General features: G+C 36.8%; 1 protein-coding gene and 1 non-coding gene across 3 annotated transcripts in view; both read left to right on the top strand.

Moving 5' to 3' along the window:
• Window positions 1-212: 212 nt before the first annotated feature.
• DLGAP5 (DLG associated protein 5) overlaps window positions 213-18,365 on the top strand; it is a 37,142-nt gene continuing 18,989 nt past the window's right edge. For both annotated transcript variants that reach the window (XM_008701848.2, XM_008701854.2), the window contains exons 1-11: window positions 213-342; window positions 1,656-1,894; window positions 5,568-5,761; window positions 8,431-8,493; window positions 9,954-10,038; window positions 10,159-10,281; window positions 11,048-11,118; window positions 13,239-13,513; window positions 14,382-14,509; window positions 14,855-14,978; window positions 17,563-17,648. In XM_008701848.2, the coding sequence (XP_008700070.1) occupies window positions 1,657-1,894; window positions 5,568-5,761; window positions 8,431-8,493; window positions 9,954-10,038; window positions 10,159-10,281; window positions 11,048-11,118; window positions 13,239-13,513; window positions 14,382-14,509; window positions 14,855-14,978; window positions 17,563-17,648 (1,387 nt within the window). In that variant the 5' untranslated portion in view covers window positions 213-342; window position 1,656. The remainder of the gene's footprint in view (window positions 343-1,655; window positions 1,895-5,567; window positions 5,762-8,430; window positions 8,494-9,953; window positions 10,039-10,158; window positions 10,282-11,047; window positions 11,119-13,238; window positions 13,514-14,381; window positions 14,510-14,854; window positions 14,979-17,562; window positions 17,649-18,365) is intronic.
• LOC121105295 lies at window positions 9,530-9,637 on the top strand. The gene has a single exon (XR_005837764.1). It is a non-coding gene; the product is annotated as a U6 spliceosomal RNA (small nuclear RNA).

Raw genomic sequence — 18,365 nt, 5'->3', positions numbered from 1 at the left:
CTGGCCAAAGCCCGGAAATCCCACTGCTCCGCCCCTCATCAATTGCAGACCTGCCCGTTCATTCCACTCACACCAGTCCTTTAAACCGTCCGTTCACCTTTCAATCAATTCAAATATCGCAAAGAACAAACCAATCGCAAGCTTCTTCGAAGGGAAGAGGCGGGCATTTCCCCGGAAGCGTTGGTTAAAACCCCTCCAATCAGAGGCTCCGTGCGGGAAGTTTGAATTTTGCGGAGCTCTTGGTTGTAGGGGTTCTTGCTTCGGAGGCGGCAGTGGTTCTTCAGACCCGAGGGTTCCTTGACTTTTAGTTCTGTTGAGGTATTACTCCAGAAGCTGCCTCAGGTAGGCGGGTGCTGGGGAGCTGGCGGGAGGGAGCTGGCCTGCTTTGTAGAAGGTCTAGAAGGGTCGAAGGACGGAGGCGGTGGGCGGGACGCAGCTCAGGGGAGTCTCCTTTAGGACCGTGTTACAAGTCCTTCCTGTAACTGATGACGCAGTCTTCCAGGAGAGTAAATTTGTTTGTTACCCTGACCTGTGTAATAGTCAGCGTTTTGCCACCGGGGCATAATTAGCCTTTGGGGCGGGACCAGTATTTAGTAGGTACTGCTAAGATTGTTGGCCCCAACATTAAATTCCAGTAGCTCTTCTCAGATCCCGTGAAAACTGAAAACACCCCGGTTGAGAACTTCTAGGCAAGCAAGACTAAGGCATTTCTAGATTTTCAAGCTGGAAGAAACTCCAGTAAGTCAGAGAACGAGCTTAGATGTATGTGAAAAGCCAGGCTGCCTGACTTGGGAAGCCAGCTCCACCACCCTTTAGCCGTGCTAACGGGAGCAGTTAATTTACCTCATCTGTGTAAGGCGCGAATACCATCTTTTAGGGTTTAAGTGATTACTAAATACCCTGTTAGTGTTCTCTTTCTCCTTCCTTTCTCTCCCGTGTATAATGCTATGCTGTATTTTAAAATAACTAGTTGTAAGTTTTATTTTTTCTTTAATATTTAGCAAATTAATACTTGGCAGGAGGTGACAAATCAAATAGTAGAGGAGGATTCTTGAAAAGCACAGTCCTTGGGTGCCTGCTGGCCCAGTCGGTAGAATGTGGGATTCTTGATCTCCGGGTAGCCAGTTCAAGGCCCAGGTTGGGTGTAAGGTTTACTTAAAAAAAGAAAACAAAACACAGTCCTTTGTCACTTCCCCATGGCTCTTGAAGAAGAATCTTACTGGAATCCAGGTCATATGCATTCTCATTTTTAGACTCTGTTGATTGCTTTAAATCATGTACCATTTTACTTTGTTGCATTTCTTATGCAGATTTTTCTTTTATCTGTTTTCTGGCAGATTTCTTAGTTATTCTTGTTGAAGAATGTAGGGCGCTTATGATAAACTTCCTAATGCCTTTTGTTTATATTCTGGACCATAGCTTCTTGGGCTTCATTTTATCTCTCAAGCAAGTTCCTATTTAGAACTAAATGAAAAATGTGTTTCATCTTTTGATAATCTCCTTCCCTCTCTTTAGTGTTACATATTCCTTTTTTTTTTTTGTATTTTAATATTTTTATTTTCAAAGACTCTGAGATAGGACAGGAATTGAATTGAAATCTTAATTTTTTAAATAATAAAAATCCATGGAAGTTGGTCTCTTTTTTCCTCCAATAGGATGTCTTCATCATATTTTGCCAGTCGACACAGAAGGGATTTAAGTGTCGACATGATTAGAACCAGAATTGCTCATAGGAAATCACTGTCTCAAAAAGAAAACAGACATAAGGAATATGAACAAAATAGACACTTTGGTTTGAAAGACGTCAACATTCCAACCTTGGAAAGTAGAATTCTTCTTGAATTAGATGAGACATGTCAGAAGATTGTACCAGAAAAGGCCAGTGTCAAGACAAGTAAGTAAAGGTCTATTGTAACTTTAAATGCTTTGAAGAGTGAATAAAATTTGGTTTAATACCCGAGGTTAAGAAAACCCTAAACAGAAGCATGGAGTTTTGAAACTTCATTCTAGGTAACTTGCTATTTTCTACAACTAAATGCTGTTTCAGGTAAAGGCTGTGCAAGTCCCTGGCTAGGCTAAAGCCCTTCACCTATGAAGTATTATAACACTGTATTATCTATATTGCCTAATAGGAATCCTAAAGTTCTTACTTTTGGAGATTGGTAAGATAACTGTTGCCAAGAGAAATTGATAAGGGGCATTAAAAAGAGAACTGATTGAAGAATCCATTGAATAAGGATACCTTATCAATGGGAATGTTTCTCAAAAGAGCAAAGAATTCACCCTTGCAATTTGCTAAAAATTAGACTTGGAGTCACTAGGAAGGAAAAAACCAATTAAAGAAGAAAGGAATGATCTCAGCAAAAGATAAAAATAATAAAAGTAGAATGTCTTAGAAAGCAAGGGATGCTACAGACAAGAAGGAACAGAAGTGGGAAATTACTTTCAAATTTTGCCAAAAGGAGTAACTGGATTCCTATTTAGTTGCATTTATATAGCAGGCATTAGGAGCTGGATTGCAGTGAAATAAAGCAGGGATAAATGCTGAATAAATGACAGAGATAGTCTTTTTTAGAAGTTTAATAGAGAATGAAATGGGGTGCTAAGTTAACTATCCACTACTTCAATTTTATTATTTCCAGGACCACTGTAATATGTGGCACTTACAAGACACCCTACATATTCAACCTTAATTCTGTAAATGAGGGTGTTGGGCTAAATGATTTCTTCTGGATTTATCATGTTTGTGATTCTAAAGGAAAGTGAGAGAAAAGAATTGGATAAAAATGTTATAGGATTTTGTTTTTGTTTTTGAGATGAAGTGATCCATGCATGTTTGAAGGTCAGAGGAAATGGGCTGGTAGTTGAAGGGGTGAAAGTAAAGAACAACATCTCTTAGGAGTTGAGAGGAAATGAAAATGGGGTCATAGAATGATAGCGGATGGCTTCTCAAGGAGGAACTAGACATTTTTTGTCTGGGAAGCAGTGATGTTATGACTCCTAAGTCATCTCCTTGCCTCTTCTCTTGCTGCCTCAAATGCTCTATTCCTTGACCAAAATCTCAAATCGAAGGACTAGAAGTGGGAGTGAACCTGGTGTGTTCCAGAGAAAGCAAGTAGACAAGCATGGCTAGAGAAGAATGAATAAGGGGTAGCTCCCATCCCTTTGGAGCCTCTGAGTGAAATGAAAAGTCATGAAGGGATTAATAGATGTTTATATAAATTTGATTAGTGTATTAGAAGCATCACTTTGGCTGCTCTGTTGTGAATAGATTGTAGGGTGGCAAGCATGGTCTCAGGAAAACCCAAGTAGGAGACTCTTGAAATAATTTAGTTGATGATGGCTGATCAAAGTGGTAGCATTAAATATAGATGGTTGCATTCTGGATATACTTAGAAGCTTGGACCAATAGGATTTCCTAATGGATTAGATGTAGGGTTGATAAGAAAAGTCAGGATGACTCCAAGGTTTTTGGCAGCGCCACTCAGGACATAGTCTTGCCCCAAAAGTTGAACTTGAGTCTAATCAAAACCTTAGATATAATTTCCAGTTTATAGGAAACATGAATGCTAGAGGAATGAGTAAAAAACTTGAGAAAGCAGATAAACAAATATACAGTGCAGGACATTCCGTAGGACAACTGACTAGCTTTCTTCAATAGGACCATAGCATGAGAAGTAGGGTGCCAATTGTGTTACAAATGAATACAGGTGTGACAAAATATTGATGTTTCTGTAAGGACCTGGGTTGGTCAGAGATCTCTCTCTGGTTGGTTGTGTTTGGTCATAAGCAGATCTGTTTGGTCCAGTGTGGTGTCTAAATGTTATCTTTTACATGTGTCACAACATGAGAAAGATTGAAATACTGGCATGGATGTGACCATCAGGTGATCATTGGAGGAAAGAAAGCCTAAGAATGGAGAAGCCTGCATATTGGAGGGGTCATCAGGATTTGTACAATGATAGTGATGGAGACAGTGACAGTGAGCTAGCAGCTAAAGCCTTCAAGGGATGAGAGGAAACCTAGAGGGCCTATAGACAACAAACCAGGGTACTGGATAGTGTGATCTGATGACATGAAATATAAAGATGGGATCTTTTAGTGACAAGGAGGAAATCACTGGGAAGCAGCGATGAGAACACCTCCCCTCTTTAGGTCTAGTGATAGCACCATTGTGAGAACAAAAAACAGTCAACTGTGTGAGAGGACAGCTGGGGAGACTGTCTTCAGAGAGAGCCAGGTTTCTGTTAGAGAGATGAAGGCAACATTTAGAGAAGAAGTTGAGGATACAGAGGTTTTATCGGTTAACCATTTCAGCATCTGAGCTTTTGCATGTTCTGTTCTCTGGCTTTTTTTTTCTTTTTAACAACTTTAGTGAGGTGTAATTTACATGGCATAAAAAATCTACCCATTTTAAGTACATATTTCTTTTTTTTAGCAAATTTACGTAGTTGGGCCGTTATCTTCATGAATTATTTTTAACCCTTACCCAGCAGGCAAACGTAGACTCATTCTTCAGAACCTTTTTCAGGTATTCTCTTTTCTGAGGAGCCTTTCCTGATCTTCCCACATGGAGGTTTATTCTGATTTCTATTGTGTGCATTCTCCTATTTGTTTCATACTAAACCAGACTGAAACTGTTCATTTCTCCAGGATGCTGTGAGCCCTTCAAGGGCAGAAGTTCTCTTATTATTCATGCTGTCTAAGCATGTCTTGCACATAGCCCCTTATACTTCCCAAGCCAGTTAAAACAGTATGTAGGTGGAAACCTAAGTTGAACTAAAGAAACTGACTAGTAGCCCTAATATTGGGGTATCTGTTAACCTAAAACTTAGTGGCTTGAAACAATAAACATTTATTATTTCACACAATCGTTGTGGGTCAGGAATTTGGGTGCAGCTTAAGTGGGTGGTTCTAGAGGTTACAGTCAAGATGTCATCCGGGGACGCATCTGCGGACTTGACTCAGACTGAATGATCTGCTTCCAAGATGACTCACTCACATGACTGGCAAGTTGATGCTGGCTTTTGGCAGGAGGCCTTAGACCTTTGTCATGTAGACACCTCCATAGGGCCAATCAAGTCCCCTTAAGATTCTACAAGGCCACTGGCTTCTTCCACAGAGAGTGATCCAAGAAGGGGGCAAGGCAAACACTTTAGTGTCTTTAATGACCTAATCTTGGGAGTCACCCTCCATCAATTCACAGTGCTTTGTTGGTTATCCAGGTCAGCCCTATTGAGTGTGAGAAGGGATGACACATGGGCACCATTGCCAGGAGGTGAGAATCATTGGGGTCAGCTTAGAGGTTGGCTATCATACAAGTTCATTAATTCAAAAGTGAAGTAATACATGGTTAGTGTGTAGCAAGCAGTTAATAAATATTTGAAAAGACAAAAGCAAAATAAATATAAATTTTAAAAGAATAGGGCTTGAAATAACTTGTGGTTAGAGTGCTAAGGAATTAACAAAAGTTACTGAAAGCATTTCTTAACAGCAGTTGAAGTTAGAAGTTAGACATTTGCCTAACTTTTTTTCTGAAATATATACTCTGGGTTTTTTCTGCCTAGGGTCAATGAAAACTGTTCTAGTTGATCAACGAAAGCAAATGCTCCAAAAATACAAAGAAGAAAAGCAGCTTCAGAAATTGAAAGAGCAAAGAGAGAAAGCTAAACGAGGAGTATTTAAAGTGGGTCTTTATAGACCTGATATGCCTTGTTTTCTGTTATCAAACCAGACTACTATGAAAGCTGAGCCAAAAAAGGTAAATTTACTATCCTATTTTGATATAGAGGAATAGTTCTTTTAACTGGAATTTTCTTTAAGAGATTAAATAACTAAAATAACTACTTCCCCTAACTCTCTTTATTCATTTAACTTGTTCGTAGGAGATGGGAATGACATATTAGTAACTCAGAAGTTGAAAATCGGGTCTCTTGATGTAGTTTATAGGTTCTTGAGATAGGAAAACAGTGGGCAGAAGTCAGGTTCCAGTGACTGACTGAGGAGGACTGGTCTGAGTGTCTGGAGTGCTGAAACCCAGCATAGAAGGAGGGGTGATTTAAACGAAACGGTCAGTGAGTCAAGAATGCTGAAGTTTGAACCGGGCAGTGGGATTTGTAACTTAGTCACTGGTGATTTGCTCTTTTAAAGATATGTATAAAAGATCTTAGACTGTATACTCATTCTTAATTTAAATATGAATTGAATAATATAAAGGCATATTGAATACTGCCTGTTTTTCTGGGCTTCATGCATCTCATTGATTTATTTAAATGATCTTTGATTATTTGATTATTATCTGTGTATGACCTTAGGATAAGGTGGAAGGGACCCAAAATTAATACAATAGTGCTCAGGTGGAATGATATAGATAAATATATTCTGTATATTAGAGGAGGGAGAGATTATTTATGTTTGGAAGAATGTCAAAGAAGACCTCTTAGAAGGGGTTAGATTTAAGCTGGCTTTTTGTTTTTTGTTTTGTTTTGTTTTTTTATTTTTATTTTTTTTATTGATAATATTTTTTTATTATAATATGTTAGTCACCATACAGTACATCCCTAGTTTTTGATGTAAAGTTCCATGATTCATTACTTGCATATAACACCCAGTGCACCATGCAATACGTGCCCTCCTTAATACCCATCACCAGCCTATCCCATTCCCCCACCCCCCTCCCCTCTGAAGCCCTCAGTTTGTTTCCCAGAGTCCATAGTCTCTTATGGTTCATTCCCCCTTCTGTTTACTCCCCCCTTTCTTCTTCCCTTTCTTCTCCTACCGATCTTCCTATTTCTTATGTTCCATAAATGAGTGAAACCATATGATAATTGTCTTTTTCTGCTTGGCTTATTTCGCTTAGCATTATCTCCTCCAGTACCGTCCATGTTGCTGCAAATGTTGAGAAATCATTCTTTTTGATGGCTGGGTAATATTCCATTGTATATATGGACCACAGCTTCTTAATCCAGTGTTGAAGGGCATCTCGGCTCCTTGCACAATTTAGCTATTGTGGACAATACTGCTCTCAACATTGGGGTGCATATGGCCCTTCTCTTCACTACGTCTATATCTTTGGGGTAAATACCCAGTAGTGCAATTGCTGGATCATAGGGTAGCTCAATTTTTAACTTTTTAAGGGACCCTCCACACTGTTTTCCAAAGTGGCTGTACCAACTTGCATTCCCACCAACAATGTAAGAGGGATCCCCTTTCTCCACATCCTCTCCAACATTTGTTGTTTCCTGCCTTGTCCATTTTTGCCATTCTAACTGGCGTAAGGTGGTATCTCAATGTGGTTTTGATTTGAATTTCCCTATGACTAATGATTTTGAACATTTTTTCATGTGTCTGTTTAAGCTGGCTTTTTGAAATAAGATAGCAATCATTGGTCTAAACTATAGATAACTATTTAAAAATATGTTAAAAATATATGTAGGGGGAAACAAATGGACAAAGGAAAAAAGAGAGAGAGAGAGAGAAAGACAAACCGAGAAATAGACTCTTACCTCTAGAGAATAAACTGATGGTCACCAGAGGAGAGGTGGGGGCGAGGGTGAAAGAGGTGATGAGGATTAAGGAGTGCACTTGTCATGATGAGCACGAGATGATGTGTGAAATTGTTGAATCACTATATTATGTACCTGAAACTAATGTAACACCGTTTGTTAACTATGCTAGAAATAAAATAAAAGACTTAAAGAAATATAATGTTATAGTATGTATGGGGGAACAAGAAACCCATCATGGTGTTAAGTAATAAGATTCACCTATAATTGTTTTTTATTTTATTTAGATAGCCATTGTTGAATTCTTATGACCCTGCAATCTAGAGAAAAGCCTACCTTCTTTAGCACTAGATTTTCCCTGAGATTTGGATTTCTCCTTATCTAGGGGAGAAATCTGATTTTGTCTAAGAAATTTTACAAAGTTGATAAATATGTTAACACTTCTTAGTCTTTCTCATGCTAGATTTTTTCCACATTTTGTGATCAAGTCTCCATTTTCTAATTGACAGTGGTGAAATGCATAATCATGAGACTTGAAGGCAAACTGTCAAAGCTGGGAGAGTAAGCTGTACAGTATCTTTTCATTAAACAGAAAACAAAAGATCTTAATACTCTAGTCTGTTCATCTAACCCCTTCTACATATGTCCAGCTAATCATATTAACAAGGATTCAAACACCAGGAAAATATGGCTTGAGATTTCTTTCAGCTCACTGAGAAATAAGTTTTGAAGCTATTAATTTAAATGTAATTTAAGTCAAGATAGAACTAGAAAAAATAAGTATTCAAGTTGACAGCAAGTATCTTTTTGCCATAAATGATCAAGGATAAAATTTAACTTTAAAATAGGAACTTTATTTCATAAAGAGACATGGAATTAAACTTTTGCCACTTCCTTTTTTTAACTTTATTTTCTTTGTTCTAAGGCTGTTCCATCTTCTATACAGATTACAAGGTCAAAGGCCAAAGACCAAATGGAGCAGACTAAGGTATAGTTGACACTTAGTAGATAATTGTTACTAAGATGACAAATTGTACTTTTTTTCTCAGAGTTAATTTGTTTTTAATCTAATACCAGTTTTAAGTGTGGTGATTAATTTGCTAGAGTTAATAGTACAAAATCAGTATTATTGGTACGGTGACCTAAAACCATCTTGGCTACTAAGGAAGTACTCACTTAAAATATCTTTGCCTGACATCCCTTGTGAGATGTATGCTAAACCTTGTGTCACACTCTTTTGTTTGCTTCTATTATGCATTCCATGTCAACATAAAATGTATATAGGGATATAAAGCACATAGGGTGGGTGTTAAAAACTTATGGGTCTTCAAAACACCATATGATTAAAGTTATTAGGAAGATTACTAAAATAAAGGGATGTGGGCAAGGACGAAAATAGTATGCCTCTTCATCAGGTGAGGAAGCTGAACTTCATGTATTCAATAAAGTTTGAGTCACTACCATGTTTCTCTGTAGGGTATAGTAGTGAACAAAATAAACAAAATTCCTTGTTTTCATTGAGCTTACATGTGAGATAGGCAATTAAAAAAAATAAGTATACAGTATGTCAGATGGTCGTAAGTATTATAGAGGAGGTAGAAAAAAGACTGAAGGGAGAAGGGGAGTACTAGAGTAGGTGTCTGGTGGAATTTTGATTGGGGTGGTCAAGCAGGGCCTCACTGAGATGGTGGCATCTTGAGTGAAGTCTTTAAAGAGTGGAAGGGTGAACCATGGGGAAGAGCTTTCGATCCAGAAAAAGTTTCTAGATGTAATTCAAAGGTCTTGGAGTGAAAACATGCCTGGTATGTTTAAGGATTCTCAGATTATAGTCAGCTATTTTTAATAGCTTAGGTTATTAGCATTTTCTGAAGTCTGGAATTCTAAAGAAGCTGTGAGGAAGTTTATATAATGGAAAACTTTTTTCTTCATCTCATTTTATTTGGGGAAGTATTTTTGTTGGGTCGTTTACAATAGTCAGATTTCAGATGAGGGGCTAGTTTACAGATGAATATGTGGCAATTTGCGTGCTTGCTTCGGTAACACATCTGCTAAAATTGGAATGATGCAGAAGAAGTTTAGCATGGCCTCTGCACAAGAATGACACGCAGATTCATGAAGTGTTCCATACCCCGCCCCCCACCGCCCTCCCTACCACTGCCCCAGCTTTGTGTTGTATTTGCGGTTCCGTTGCCCCTCATTTATCCGTTGCTGTTTTTGTGATGTCTCCCCCCACCGCCTTTTATAAGTGGCTCCTGGGGGATGGGGTCTGCTCAATCCTTCTCTCTCTCTCAGTCCACTACACTTCGGAAGAAAGTGGGGGTAGCAGAGATATGGTGGTGGAGGTCTTTGAACTGTTGAGTTAATAAAATGACTTGAAAACTAACCCCCCTCCAAAAAGTGGCAATTTGATTCATAATGCAGTTAAATAGCACCTAATCTTTTAAATAGATGAATAATGGGAGTGATGTTCGAGCAGTCCGAACCAGTCAAAGACAAACTTCTGAAAGAAAAGTGTTGGACAAAGAGAAAAAAGGTAGGAATTTAGCAGATTATATTATATTATATTATATTATATATTTTATTATAAGCTCTGATGTTGGCACAACAGTAATAATTACAAAAAGCATTTGATGTGATTATTTTTTTCCCACAGTTGTACAGCCTGTAATGACCACATCGGTGAGAATGACTCGATCAGCCACTCAAGCAGCAAAGCAGATTGCCAGAACAGTCTCGTCTACTACGACAGAAAAGCCCATCACAAGAGCTACTCATGGTGAGAACTATTTCTGACCAGTGACTGATCTAGAATGTTTTGGTTTGAGGTTTTTGTCTTCCGTTTTAAAAATTATCATGTTCGACTCTGAATAAGAGATGAGGAAATAGGAGACTCCAGTTCCTAAGGGAGGTTCCATGCCTCAGCATCCCATTACACACAGTGGGGGCTCGAAGGTGGAAGTACCTGAATTGGTGTTAGCAGCACTTCAAAGAGAGAAATTAATGGCCCCCCAATAATTATAGCCCATCCATTTGGCAAAATACAATGTAAACATTGAAGAACAGTGTTGTGAAAGAACATGATATATTAAGTGGGCTAAGATTAACATCAAATTCTGAACAGTATGAACACAACCCTAAAATATGTATGTGAATATGTGAGCCTAGGATAAAACCGGAAAATCATACGCTAAAGTGTCAACAGTGATTGTTAGTGAGTAATGTGATCTTGGGTTATTTTTTAAAATTTTGTGGGTTTTGTGCTTTTCTTTTTTTCCCTAATTTTCTGTAACAAATATGTATTTGATAGAGGCAAAAGGTAAAATACCTCAACACCTTGGTTTTGTTTTGAAAACAGATGGCCTGTACTTGGCAGGAAATTTCATCTTTTTTAATCTCATTTTATAATATGACTCTTAATCAAAAAATCCTTTAAGATATACATTCCTTTTGTTGCCTTTTTTCCTTTTCCAAATTACCTAGTACTTTAAAAGTGGCATTTTCTATCTAGTAAAAATGGTTGTCTTATTTCACTTTTATTTTAGATAATGAAACAGAAAGAAAAGCACCAAATCAAGGAAGACCTGCCAAAAAGATAGAAACAAAACCTGACAAGGTAGAGTATAAACATCTGTTTATTTCCAGATACTCTGAAAATCTCACTGCTACTTTCATAAAGTTGAAATTAAACATACAGAGCTGCTTCAAGAGGGTTAAGCTACTTGTGTGTTAAAACGTCTTGAGCCATAAAGAAGCATCAAAAGGATTTATTGTTGTTGTCTTTCAGGTATTACGTCCTCAGAGCTTTATACCTAGAGACAGCATAACTTGATTAATGGGAGATAGAGAAATACAATAACACAGCTGACAGAAACCTTCACATGGAAATTCACTAAGAGATAAGATGGAGTAGGGTGAAATGTATTGACTTTGGATTCATTTAGGCATGAGTTTGCATATTGTCTCTGCTTCCAATTAGCTAGATAACTTTGGGCAAGTTATGAGTTTGTTTTCCCATCTTTAACATGCAATACTTACATAAAGTTTTAAGAATGTAATAACCTAGGGGCACCTGGGTGGCACAGTCGGTTGAGCATTCAACTCTTGGTTTCAGCTCAGGTCATGATCAGGGTCCTGGGATTGAGCCCCGCATGGGACTCCACGCTCAGCATGGAATCTGCTTGAGGTTCTTTCTCTCCCTCTGCCCCTCCTGCTCATGCTGTCTCTCTCTCTCTCAAATAAATAAATAAAATCCTTAAAAAATAATATGAAATAACCTAAATTTCTTTCTCTTTTTTTAAAGATTTTATTTATTTATTTGTCAGAGAACGAGCGTACGCGTGTGAGCACAAGCAGGGGAAACAACAGGCAGAGGGAGAAGCAGGCTCCCCGCTGAGCAAGGAGTCCAATGTGGGACTTGATCCCAGGACCCTGGGATCATGACCTGAGCCGAAGGCAGATGCTTAACAGACTGAGCCACCCAGGTGCCCCATGAAATAACCTAACTTTCTGATAGCGCATCTAGCATAGAGCCTAGTAGAGTCTTCAAAAAGGAGCCACCAATTTAAGGGCCCAGTTTCTTGGCTTATGATCCATGTTACAGTTCCTTCACCTTAAAAATAAAAGTTTTGCCAAAGTCTAAGAAATCTGGCTAGATTCATATAAGAATCAAACCTAGTTCCTCCAATGTGGGCAGTATAGGATGACTCTTCACAAGCAAGTAGCTGGATCGCATAGTTCTTCCCTTAAGATTGATTTCCTCCTTAAGGATTAACCTAGGTTTTTACTTTCACTGCCATGTTGGCCTCAGGGACAGTGTCACCCTTAAATTCTTGTCCAGGTTGAAATACTCTGGTTTCTGTTTATATCTTGTTGAAAATCAGAAACGTAGAAACTTCTAAAAAGTGTGTTTAAATGAGTGCATGAAATGGGTGAGGGGGGTCAAAAGGTACAAACTTCCAGTTACAAAATAAGTCAGTCCTGGGGATGTAATATATCACATAGTGACTGTAGTTAATAATTCTATATTGCATATTTGAAAGGTGCTAAGAGAGTAGACCTTAAAGGTTCTCATCACAAGAAAAAAAATTCTATAGCTATGTACGGTTGTTAACTAGACTTATTGGTGATCATTTCACAATATATACAAATATTGAATCATGTTTTGTATTTTAATATAATGTTATATGTTAATTATATCTCAGGTGAAAAAAACCAAGTAATTAAATTGACTTGAAAAAGAAAATATGCTTCACATTTTATATGGTTCATCTTATTGTGTAACACTGAAAAATAATTTTGCTCATATGACAAGGTTATTTATAATCAAGATTATTTACAAAAAGGATTTGGTACTTGACAATAGTAGTTATCTAATAAACATTGGATTCTGAAACTATTGTAATTATCAGCATAATCTAAGTAAAAACAGGTCTGTATTTGTTAGGTGAGTAAATTTTCCACCTTAGTTTTCATATATTTTAATTTGTTGTAACACCTAAAACCCATTATTTATTCCCATAATGAGGATTGGTTCTCTCTTTCTGGATCGTAGCAATGGTTTAGTGTAGCTGGTCTTCTGATACCTTGTATACATTTCATTGTATTTGTTTTTGTCTCTTTAAATTATGTTTGTGGGACATATTTCTCAGCTTCCACATTTTCAGCCCTGTAAAAATTGGTCAAATATATCCCCAGAGCAGAAATTCTCACTCTATTCTGTTTACTCACAACTAGGTCGTTTCTTTTAAAGTCGATAGTGAAGAAAATCCTTGGGATTCGCAAACCAGTGCGACAGATGGAATGGATCCAGATGGAGTCTTACCAAAAATGGAGACCTTGCCTAAGACAAATACTGCACAAATGAAAGGGAAGAATTCCTTCGCACCTCAGGATTTTATGTTTCAGCCACTGGATGGTCTGAAGACCTATCAAATAACACCTATGACTCCCAGAAGTGCCAGTGCTTTCTTGACACCCAGTTATACCTGGACACCTTTAAAAACAGAAGCGTAAGAACGTAATGTTAATCATGAATTCCTTGCAAAGACGGGTAACAAATGCCTTTCTTAGATTTAGCCTGTGCTTCTCAAAAGTTCTTATGTAGTTAATTTAATGATAAATAATGAAAATTTGGTTTTTAAAAAGATTCGTCAGAAGCCTACAATAATCTGTTTGACAGTTTTGATATTTCCTATGTACTGTTATTAACATTTTCACAGTACAATTTGTTATTGCTTTTAATAAGTGACTTTATTATAGCACTTAGAAATAAATTTTTAGCAAGAAGTTATTGCTGTAATACTGTAATTCAGACATGGGTTTTTGTTTGTTTGTTTGTGTTTTTTTCCTGAGTATTACTTTAGAAAAATAACCTCTAAAGGTAAAAATGATTAACTTGCAAAGTGGGGGCGGGGGGGGCAGGGGGCGATCATTTGGACTCTTTAAAAGGCAAGATTGTTTTGCAGACTAGCTGTTGACAAACTTATTAGAAATTGCTCAGCAGCAGCAAGACTATTAAGTGTTTGTTTCATTAAGAGATTTTCAAAATCTTTAGATCTCATTACAGTTAGTAAAGATGGACATCCCCACTATATGGGTGTTTAAATTTTTTGGCTCTGGAATAGATATATTATTTTTAAAATGAACATATTTCTAGAGCACCTGGCTGGTTCAGTCAGAAGAGCATGCAACTCTTGATCTGGGGGTCTTGAGTTCAAGCCCCACGTTGGGTGTAGAGGTTAAATAAACAAACTTTAAAAAAAAGTAAACATTTCTATTTTTATCCCTGGTTTTTAAAAAGCAATGTAATTTTGAAATTCTTCAATTAGATGTATAGGATTCATGCTTCATGAAGTGTACTTTTATTATTGTTTTTAGCGATAAGACTCAAGAAGTGACAAAAGAAATTTTGGCTCAGAAATGTAAAACTTACTCTGCAAAGATAGTACATCAGGATTCAGATAAACTACAATGTCCTTTGGGTTCTCTAACAGTTTGGAATAAAGGTATGGTATTTTAATTAAATTTTTATTTGCCTTCTGGATTGTGATTTATCAGAGATTTGTTTAGAGTCCCACAGGATCAGAAGAGATGGGAAACATGCGGAAAGACATCTGGACAGAGAGTTGGAATGAGGCCTGACAAAAGGGTTCGGGAAATAATGTAAATTTAAAGAGATGAAATTATCGAGCCATTTTAGAGGAGATGTGGTAAATGAGATCATTGGAGCAGAAATAAAATGTTAAAATTCAACAACAAAAGAATGGAAGGATTTTTAAAATTTGTCTTTTGTGGGGATATCATTTAAAAAATTGCTGCTTTGAAATTTATATGTGGTGTTCTCTTTGTAGAACATGTCTTAAATAAAGATGAGACTACTAAAAATTCAAACGGCCTTACAATAAAAGAAGTCCCGTCGCTTGAAATAAATGAAGATCGGATATCTCAGGCCCACCATGATGTGCCATATTTCAGGTTCGTCCATTTGTTCCTAGTGTAAGAATTTGTATTAATGTGTAGATATTTAAAACCGAAATTAAACTGTATTAACCTTAATATAATAGATGAATTAGACTCTGGGTGATTTCATTTATTTTTTAAAATTTAATTATTTTTTCAGTAGCTAGTATTTTCACTCGTGTGGTTTCTAATTTGAAAGGTAGAAAAAGGTACAAGTGAGAAGCCCTTTAGCAACTGTCTCCTAACTCCACAGTTCAAACCTTCCAAGGAGGCAAGTGTTATTCACGCTTTGTGAAAACTTTCAGAGAGATAGATAACATAGAGAGAGAGACAGAGACAAGCATATATATTTTTTTCCTTTTTTTATACAAACAATAGCTTACTATTCTGTTTTCATTTAATGTTTATTGTGGGAGACATTCCATTTTAATACTTAAAGAGCTTTTTCATGTTGTTGTTGTTTTCTTTGTGTGGATATGTGTGTGTTTGGTGACCATATAGTACCCAGTTATGTGGATGTACCACAATTTACTTAGTAGTAAATTGCTGTTGCTGGTTATTTACATTGAGTTCAGTCTTTTACTAATACACTGCAAAGAACAACCTTGTATACTTTCCAATTCTCTCATGCGAAAATATGTAATGACCTCAATTTACATTCCCTTCCACGAGGTATGGGGAGTTCCTATTTTCTCATACATTTTCCCCCCACAAACCAAGTTAATCTTTATTTTACAAAAGAAGGATAGTGGGAGATGGTAGGAAGCTCTTTGGCCTGCTAAATCATGAGATAGGATTACTTTTCTCCAACTATGAAGAGTGAAAATTAACATCATGTTTGGGAAACCTCAACCATGTCACCTACAGGCCTTGGAAATAAATCAGAGGACTGCATTTGGAGAAAGGCCCCAACATTCCACATTACACAGGAAATTATTACATGCTGCTTTTTTTTTTTTAAGCTTTTTATTGTGGAAAATTTTAAACATATATGAAAGTACAGGGACTTGTACACTGGACCCCCATCGCTCATGGTCAATCTTGTTTCATATTTATTCCCATATACTTCGGACTCAAGATATTTAAAGAAAATCCCAGATAATCATATCACTTCATCCATAAATATTTCTGTAGGTATTTTTCGAAGTTAAAGACTCCTATTAACATAACCATAATGCTTATTGTGGTTAACATAATCATAATAATTACTTAATGTCATAAAATATCCAGTCAGTATTCAGATTTTCCAAATTATAGTTCACGTGCAGGCATGGACACATATATGTTTATGTGCATGTTCTTTTTTTTTTTTTGAGAGAGAGCAAGCGTGTGTGTGTGCGAGCAAGGGGCCGAGGCAAAGGAAGAGGGAGAGAGAGAATCTTAAGCAGGCTCCATACTTAGTGTGGAGCCTGATGCTGGGCTCATCTCACAACCCCAAGATCATGACCTGAGCTGAAATCAAGAGTCGGATGCTTAACTGTCTGAGCCACCCAGACGCCCCCATTCTATTATTCTTGAATGAATGTAGCAAGAACATTCTCATACCTTTTCCAATACAATGTTAACAGTTTTTTGAGCTTTGCCAATAAAGTAGATAAGAAATATTATCTTGCCTGTAGTCTTAATAGTTATTCTATTATGAATGAATATTTTTGTATATTTGAAAGGCACTTCAATTATTTTTAGAGCATGAAACTTTAGAATTGTGAAGGATTTTAGCATTAGCTAATCCATTGCGTTTTCAACTATGAGATATTAAGATAATAAGCAATTTACCCAACTAAATAATGTCAGATCTGAGCCAGGTCTCCTTTCTCATAAATTAAGTCATCCTCTGTCATGCCATTAGATATGAACAGCTTAAGCTTTCTTCTAAGAAACAAACACTATCCTCAGTTTCTCCTGCGAGGATGCTTTTTATAAAGAAACAGATTACGTTTACCTTAGGCCAGTGTTTCTTAACCGTGGCACTCTTGACATCTTAGGCAAGATAATTGTGGGGACCATCTTCCGCATTGTAGGTTGTTTGGTAACATCCTTGGCCAGTAGCGCTCCTCCAGTTCATGATGCAGAAATGACTCTAGACATTGTTGAATGTGTCCTAGGGGCAAAACTGACCCCTGTTGAGAACCACTGCGTTTGGAGTGGCAAGCAAAGCCTAATAATTCAAGAGAATCTGTAAGGCTCTATCACTGTAATTTCATACTTGCAGTTTTTAGCTTCAGCTTACTCTTGAGAGATGGGTTGGTCTTAGTTCCATGAGCAGTAACAGAGAACTAGTAACAGAGAAGTAAGGAACATCTGATTCTGTAAAGTCTCTAAAAAATAAGAATGGAAGAAATTGGAAATATTAGCATGAAAAGTGGGCTCTTAGCATTAGCATTTGCTTAAGTTTTGGGTGAAGAGAGAGGGACATAGGGTATCAACTTGTATTTTTGCATTTTAATATATCACATTTCATAAAATCGGTATCAACTCTGAAAAATTACCATTGTGACTATCTTTTATATCTTCCTAATGTTACATGTGTCATAATGCTAATACTTAGATATTAGTATGAGAAACATTTGTAAAACTGAAATGTATGTCATAATTTTAGAAATATTCTTCAGTCAGAAACTGAGAAATTAACTTCGCACTGCCTTGAGTGGGACAGGAAGCTTGAATTGGACATTCCAGATGATGGTGAGGGAGCATTTATATTTTTGTGTTTTAGTTTTGTTTTTTTTAAATATGGTTTTATTTATCCCAAACATAAAGATCTAGGGCTGTCCAACTTAATGGTTACATTCTTATTCAAAGCAGCAAGAATTTTTCATATCTCAACATGTTTGCTAATATCTCTACTTAAAAGATGTAAGTAATTAGAATATTGATTGTTATTCCTGATAATTAGACAATTTGCCTATTATTAGATTGATATAACTATGAGTGACATCTGTAACTGGTATTGTCTATTGAAACAAAAATATTTTTCTGAATGAAAATTACCTAAATCAGTATGGAACAGATTTTCAGAAAATTTCCTTAATCTTACTTATTCGGGGAAGTTGTTTGGAAAAAAATCATCTGTGTTCTGTCAGTATGAAGTCTTGCATAGATACTGATGTGTGATGAGTTGTTCGTGGTTGAATTCTTATTAAACACAAGGAGAGGTATAGTGCTGTTGATGGTGCAGCATTATGTATGAGAATGAATATTGCTAATTTTTAGCAGGAATTGAAGCAGATAGTGAATGCTCAGTATTTGTAAAACAAAGTTACGTAGTGATATTTTTTGTTTTGCATTAAGGTAAGAATTTGATTCCATAAGCCGTAAGGTATTTACGGTGAGGTCTTCTTATCAGCTGGTGGGCTGGCAATAAAGGTCCAGTTTTGTCCTTTAACTTTTAAAAACCTCATA

Source organism: Ursus maritimus, unplaced genomic scaffold (assembly GCF_017311325.1).
Source record: "Ursus maritimus isolate PB19 unplaced genomic scaffold, ASM1731132v1 scaffold_25, whole genome shotgun sequence".
Taxonomy (NCBI): Eukaryota; Metazoa; Chordata; class Mammalia; order Carnivora; family Ursidae; genus Ursus; species Ursus maritimus.
The sequence above is the reverse complement of the archived record's forward strand: the minus strand, read 5'-3'. Positions and strand labels throughout refer to the sequence as shown.